Below are 6,623 nucleotides of genomic sequence, written 5' to 3' on the forward strand. Positions count from 1 at the left end.
GGGTGGGGGGGGGCAGTGAAAAGAGCAGTTTCTGAGCAGGAACACCACGGTATAGTTCTGTCACTGTATGGCTGGCCTGAATGGCACCCCAGGCGTTGAGACACTGTCCCCCATTCATAATGTCATGCTACATTGACATAGCTCTGTATCAGACACCAAGCCCCTAAATGTTGCTGAGGCAGATAATATGCAAAACGCATGGCTGAGAAACCCAAGCAAGAGGGCAGGCAGGAGAGAGAGGATTGATCTGTCCAAAGACTGTTCTAGAACAAGCCTCCCAATGATAAAGGATTCTAAAAGTGATGGGAAATAAGGTGAAGGGAGCAGGATGGAGATGTGGACACGGGAAGGAAGTGGAGGGTACATATCTCTTCAAGAGAAACGGAGAAAGCTCTAGGGCTGGCAAATCAAATCAGTTAAGGAAAGGGAAGGTTCTGGAGAAGAAAGCTCATAGGGTAGGGAAGCATCACTTCTATGGGTGATAGAAGTTGTAAGATGGGAGGGATTACTGCTCTATAAGACATTCCCTGTATTTCTCCAAACTCCTGTGTTCTTTCTTCTCTTCTAAGCATCGGATCCTTGGGTAGCTCATAAGAGCTAGGACAGGCAGCTACAAATAATGAGGCCTGGAGTATCCTGTCCAAGTGCGACTGCGTTGTAATGCTTTTAAACCTGATTTTTCCCAATTATCTGACCACCAAAAAGCTTTCAATCTTTCTGGTTATCTTGCCAACAGTGAAGAACCCCCTCTCAAATCTCCATCTGTTTCTCAGGCTTCAAAAGCTCTAGCCAGAGTAGTACTCAGTGTGGCCGCAGAGAGCACCGCAGGTCCTATTCTGGTGCTCCCTGAAGCCACCAGAGAAATAGTTCATAAGCCAGGAGATCCCCTCCCTTCTACTCTCAAATACCCATTGGAAACCAGAGAGGAAGATTCTAGAAGGTTCCAGTCATCAGCCCTGGCTCCCATGAGCTTATCTAATCTGTTCACCTAATCTCTCTGGCAGTTTGAGGCTCCCAGAAGGGTGGAGGAGAATCCCTAGAACCACAGTAGAATTCTCTGAGAACCAGAGTAAACACTCAACATTGAGTTTGAAACGCCAGAACCCACACGAAATCCTAACCAACTTCTAAGAACACCAGACTCCATGTTTCCACGGTGAGGGGTTTCAGAGCAAGAACCACAAAAACCAGGCGTAAGAACCTATCAAACCAACCACCAGCCAGAAACAAAACAAGACAAAAAACAGGCCAAACCAAAACTTTATGCTATGAAAACAAGAAATAAAATAAGGAGATTTATAGGCCGGCTGATTGTCAGCAAACACAATATATTTACTGTATTAGCATTTGCTCACAGTGCAAATGGTACAACATTACACCATTTCAATATTTCAGGTTTTAAAAATGCTGTTTTCATTAACTATATTTTATTGGCATAACAATGTGACAAAGGAGCAAATGAAATGTTGGTGAAGAATTTCACCTTTTCACGATAACAAGCATATTTTTTTAACCTTAGTATAAGGTACTATAAATCCAAGAAATAAAAACATCCACAAAATATATTACATCTGGTTTGTCTTTTTCTAAGTACTCAACTTTATACAAAAGTCTTTCAAAAAATATCATTCCCCATAGGTTTTCCTGTTTAAAACCTGATTTTTTTCTCTCAGTTCACATAAGTTAGAGTGCATTTTCTTTTGCTGTTTTTTTCTTAAAACATGCAGACATATAAAAAATCTGGATAGCACAACCTTTTGGCAACAAAGCTATTTTTCTCTTAGTTTAGCTTAAATGTCTGAGAACAGTTTTATTAAAACAAAGGAAAACTCAGAGTTATCATGCAGTGACATGCATATACCAGAAGGAGTAAGGAAAAAATATTAAAGGATATCTGATTCCTCCTTCCAGCTTTGAAGTGACCAAAATTTTTGTTTTTAATAATCATCACATTATAAAAAGTATTCAGCAAAATACTGTCTCTGCAAAGAAAGATTTTACCCTTCAGCTGAAAAAATATGGGCCCTCGCGGCAAACTTCATCCACTTCTCTCTCCTTCTACAAAAAGTCCAAGTACCTGGAAGTCCACAAGTCCCCTGCTCTTTGATTTTTTTCCCCCCTTTCGCTAGACTCCTTTAGTATTATCTATCCGCCACCAAAAAAACCGGTGCTTTTTTCTTTAAAAAAAAAAAAAGAGTGGGAAATGCATAAAGTGACTTTAAAAACAGACATTCTGTAAACTCCAGACCTTTGTTCCTTCTCTCTGGGCAGCTTACTGACCACAGGAGAAATAACGCTAACAGGGAACAGTACATTCAGGCAAGACTGCACTGGAAGCTGTGTCAGAGAGTAACCTTCCCTACTACTCCACTTCCAAAGAGTCACCCCTGTGTGGAGGAGGCTGGGGAGAGGGGGTGCCTGAGAAGAGGTGAGGTAGGGCGGGGAGAAGGTGAGACTGGGGTATGGAGAAGATGTGCCTCATTCATCAACATGGATTAATGCAAACATCCCCATAGCTTTGAGGAAAATTTGGACAGAGATGTGTGTATATGTGTGTGTATGGATGCATATATACATACTCACACACACATACACACATGTAGATATAATCTCATCAGTTAAATTTTTCATAAAAAATAAATCATTTAAAGCTGTAAATGCCTACGAATTCTCTTTATTCCGGTGCACTGCACTGGATAGCCAAGTGCCTTAGAGATTTTATTTTACTAGGAATACATATTGTGTGCATGTTATATATAAATGTATATATGTGTGTGTGTGTAGACACACATATATACATACACACACACACACACCATATTCATAAATTTGAATTCTACCTGTTGTGTTGGTGATGACAGAGAGAGAGGAAAAAAAAGGCTGCATTCCCATTAATCGTGGGAAGAGAAATGGGTATGTGAGTGAGAGAACAAAAAGATGGCAAAATGGGGTGGTTGGTTGAGGCCTGCCTTTTTGGAAAAAGATTTGGAAAGAGATGGGAAAAGGCTTAAAGGGGAGAAGGGAGAGGAGGGGGAAAAAGGGCAGAGGGCAAACTCAGGAACAGAGATTTAAAAATCTCTGGGGCCGAGGAAACACATTTGTTTTAAAGGCAGGTTCAGTGATGGCTGCTTCTTCTCCCCGAAGATCAAACTGCCCTGAGGCCTTGAGAGGGAAGCGCTCGGAAAAGGAGGGATTCTGAGGGGCCAAACCCTAAGCGGCGGTAGCAGCACCGCGGCGGCGGCACCCGAGGCATTTCTGTAAGAAACATTATTTCGGAGCAGATGGAAGACCGTCTCGTCCCGCCACGTGCAGGCCCCCAGCGGCCTGGGGACCCGAGGTGGGGAAGAGTTTGGGGTGGACATAGCCCAGTTCAGCTCAAGAGTCTCGCACACACACGTACGAGCGCGCGCGCGCGCGCGCGCGCACACACACACACACAGACACACACACACAGAAACACACACGCACACATACACTCACGCGAGCACGCACACTCGCGCGCATCCCCGCACGCAGGCGCGCGTGCGTGCGGCGGGCAGCAAGCTCTGCGCTTTGGTGCGCTCCTTACCCCCTCCCCCTCTCGGGTCTTCGATGGGGAACCGAGGGAGACGTAGGGGGAACCGTGAGGTGCTTGGGTCCAGCGAGGCTTGGGCGGGCCCAGCCTTCAGTCCCCCGCAGGTCCTTGGCCCGGCCCGGCGGCCCCTGGATCAAGACGATCCCAACTGAACAAAGCGGGCTAGACGCCACCTTTCCGCCCCCACGCCTTGGCTAATGGGGGGCAGCAAGGGGAAGGCGCCTCCTGCCCTGGCCCCCGACCGTTGGCCGGTGTGAAAGGGTGGAAACGGGGGACAGCGAAGGGAAACAAGGGGCCTTACGTCCATGGAGAGGCCAGGGCGCGGCCCCTGCGCCTCCGTGGCTAGCTTTCCGGCTGCATTCAGGCCAGCAGCCGGGAGACACTGAAGGGGAAAAGTGTGATCTGGGGGCCCGAGCCTCAGGCGCAGGTGGTGACCACAGGGGCCAGGGACACCGGGGCCGCCGAGGACGCAGAAGGCGCACCCCCCTTCTCCGCCTTCTTCTCCTTTTGCTTGAGGTGGATTTTGGCGTGGCGCTTGCGCTCGTCGCTGCGCGCAAACTTGCGCCCGCAGAATTCGCAGGCAAAGGGCTTCTCGCCCGTATGCGTGCGGATGTGAGTGGTAAGGTGGTCGCTGCGGCTGAAGCTCCGCATGCAGATCCGGCACTGGAAGGGCTTGTGGCCCGTGTGGATGCGCAGATGCCGGGTCAGCTCGTCCGAGCGGCTGAAACGGCGGTCGCAGCCCTCCGCCGGGCACGCGTGGGGCCGCTCGTGTAGCGGGGTCTTGCTGGGTCGGTTGGGGTACTTGCGGGGCCGGATGGGCTTGAGCGTGAGCGGCGGCTGGGGCAGGCTGCCAAAGCCCGGGTGAATCTGCTTGTCTTTGAATGCCTTGATGGTCTCCAGGGGGGTAATAGGGGGCGGGTTGACCCGGATGGGGTCCATGCCCTGGAAGGGCTTGTGCTCCGGAATGGAGCCCATGTCGTTGGGGTGGTGGTATAGGTTGTAGTCAGGAATCATGGGGAAGAGATTGCTGTCCAAGGCCGGTTTGGCCGATTGGTAATCCTGGGGGGAATAGGCGAGCCCGGGGTTGCCCTGGGGATCGTGGAAAGACACAGGCTCCGAGTAGAGATCACTGCAGTTAGAATAGGGGGGCAGCGCCGGATACATGGCCTCCACTTCCCCCTGCGGCGGCTGCACCATGCTGGCTGTGGAGGTTTGCGTGCTGAGTGCCCCAGAGGCCGGGGGCACCCCCAAGATGCCGGCGCTCATGAGGCTAATGATGTTGTCCTGGCACCAGTTGGAAGGGGAGTCAAAGGCGAACTTTCCCAAGTAGGTCACGGTCTTGTTGCCAGGGGCTGGCTGGAAGGAGCCCGAATAAGAGAGTTCCGGGTTGGGCTTCTCGTTGGTCAGACCGATGTCCATCACATTCTCTGCGGAGAGCGGGGGAGAGAGGGGAGGGGTGAGTGAAGCCGAGTTGGCTCCCCGGCAGGGGCGCCCAGGTCCTTGCCCAGGTGTGGAGGTGCGGCCGGGTGGAGTGCGCAGCGTATGGGGTAGGCTGCGCCAGGCGCAAAGCGGGCGGTGCCGCGCTCCCGGGCGCAACCTGGATACAGGAAAATACTACTGATCGGGGTGTGGAGTGGCTGCTGCACACACACCGCACACGCCGTACACACACACTCCCGTACCACACACACACACACACACACACAGGCGCGAGCGCGAGAAGCATTGTTGTTATTCCCGAGGTGGGGCGGGCAGGTAGCTGCAGCTACAGGTAGTTTCAGACCCGAAGCACGCCGGGCTCTCGCTCTCCAGCGCACACAACTCGGCCTCTTCCCCTAGCGCTGTCCGCGCCGGACCCCGCGCCTCTCCTGCCCCGACGAAGCCCCCGGTGCGCACTGCGCCCGGGGAGCTGACCCGGAGTGCTCCGACGCTTTGTCCGCGGCGCGTAGAGGGGTGCTGTCCGCAAAGGGAGCTCTCCCGCCGCCTCCCCCAGCCCCAGCCTCCTCCGGGCCTGAAGGAGCTTTCGGCTTTTGCTGGAGGGGGAAAGCCCAGCCTCAGCTTAGCGAGAGTGGAGGGCGGCGGAAAACCGGCCGGTGTCTCCATGGCGGGAGTGGCCGCTCTTCCCAAGCTCCTCGGTCCGGGGATCGTCCCCTGTGGCAGCCCCCGCGCGGGTGGGCCCCCACCTTCTCCCCTCCCCGCCGTCCCCACACCCCCACGGCTTTGCTGAAAGCCCTGGAAAGGCAGCGTCGCAGTACCTCTCCCACCGCGGGGACTCCACGCCGCACATGGCTCCATCCCGGGTGGGAGGCTGAGGGAGTAAGCGGGGAGAGCGCGGGTGAAAAGGGACGTTGGGCTCCTCCTGGGAAAGGGGGCGACAGCATTACGCCTTGCGCGCAGCCCGGCGATCGCGCCCCCTAAGTGGAGAACCCCAGAGCCGCTTGCACCTACCTCCCTTCGGTCGGCGGCTGCCCCCACCCGGGAGAACCGAAGCCTCTACCGTGGCGTCGCCAACCGAGCCTTCCCGATCGGGGAGGGCGGGAGGAGTGGGTGGGAAAAGCAACTCGCCCCCCGGAAAATTCCCAGCGCGCCCCCCATATCTCCATCCATCCATCCATCTATCCATCCATCCATCCATCCATCCATCCATCCATCCATCCATCATCGCTAGCTCGTTCCCTCCTCCTCTTCCTCTCTCCCTTTCCTTCCTCGCCGCCTCCCCGCCGCCCTTACCTGTAGCCATCTGATTGTAATGGGCTACCGAGTCGCTGCTGCCAGAAAAGAGGTTGAGCGCGCTGGGGATCTCCTCGGGGTACAGATTGTCAGGCAGTTGGTTTAGCAAACTGCTCATGGTCACCGGCAGCTTCTCGGCGAGTTTGCCGGTCATAGCACTCCCGAGCTGCCGCCGCCGCCGCCGCCGCCACCGCCGCCGCTCGCTCTTAACGCAGCTTCCAGGCAAGCGGCATCGGAGAGGCGATCCGTGGTGCAGGGGAAAAGCATGCGAGAGGGAAAGTTCGGGAGGAGGGGGGAGGGAAGAGGGGAAGGGGTGGGC

The 6,623-nt window shown here is 53.9% G+C and overlaps 1 protein-coding gene across 1 annotated transcript; it reads right to left on the minus strand.

The window, feature by feature from the left end:
• Positions 1-2,791: 2,791 nt before the first annotated feature.
• On the minus strand, positions 2,792-6,602 carry EGR3 (early growth response 3). The gene is made up of 2 exons (XM_024747762.1): positions 6,305-6,602; positions 2,792-5,001 (listed from the first exon to the last, which is right to left on the minus strand). Exons 1-2 carry the CDS (start codon positions 6,456-6,458, stop codon positions 3,992-3,994), a joined length of 1,164 nt encoding a protein of 387 aa, XP_024603530.1. The 5' UTR covers positions 6,459-6,602; the 3' UTR covers positions 2,792-3,991.
• Between the last annotated feature and the right edge of the window lie 21 nt (positions 6,603-6,623).

Source organism: Neophocaena asiaeorientalis, unplaced genomic scaffold (assembly GCF_003031525.2).
Source record: "Neophocaena asiaeorientalis asiaeorientalis breed wild unplaced genomic scaffold, Neophocaena_asiaeorientalis_V1.1 scaffold429, whole genome shotgun sequence".
NCBI classification, from domain to species: domain Eukaryota; kingdom Metazoa; phylum Chordata; class Mammalia; order Artiodactyla; family Phocoenidae; genus Neophocaena; species Neophocaena asiaeorientalis.

Excerpts from the sequence above, each read along its gene's own strand:
- EGR3 (XM_024747762.1), bottom strand. The coding sequence starts at position 6,458 with ATGACCGGCAAACTCGCCGAGAAGCTGCCGGTGACCATGAGCAGTTTG. Across the intron at positions 5,002-6,304 it reads TTACAATCAGATGGCTACAG|AGAATGTGATGGACATCGGT; the intron begins GTAAGGGCGGCG and ends CGCTCTCCGCAG.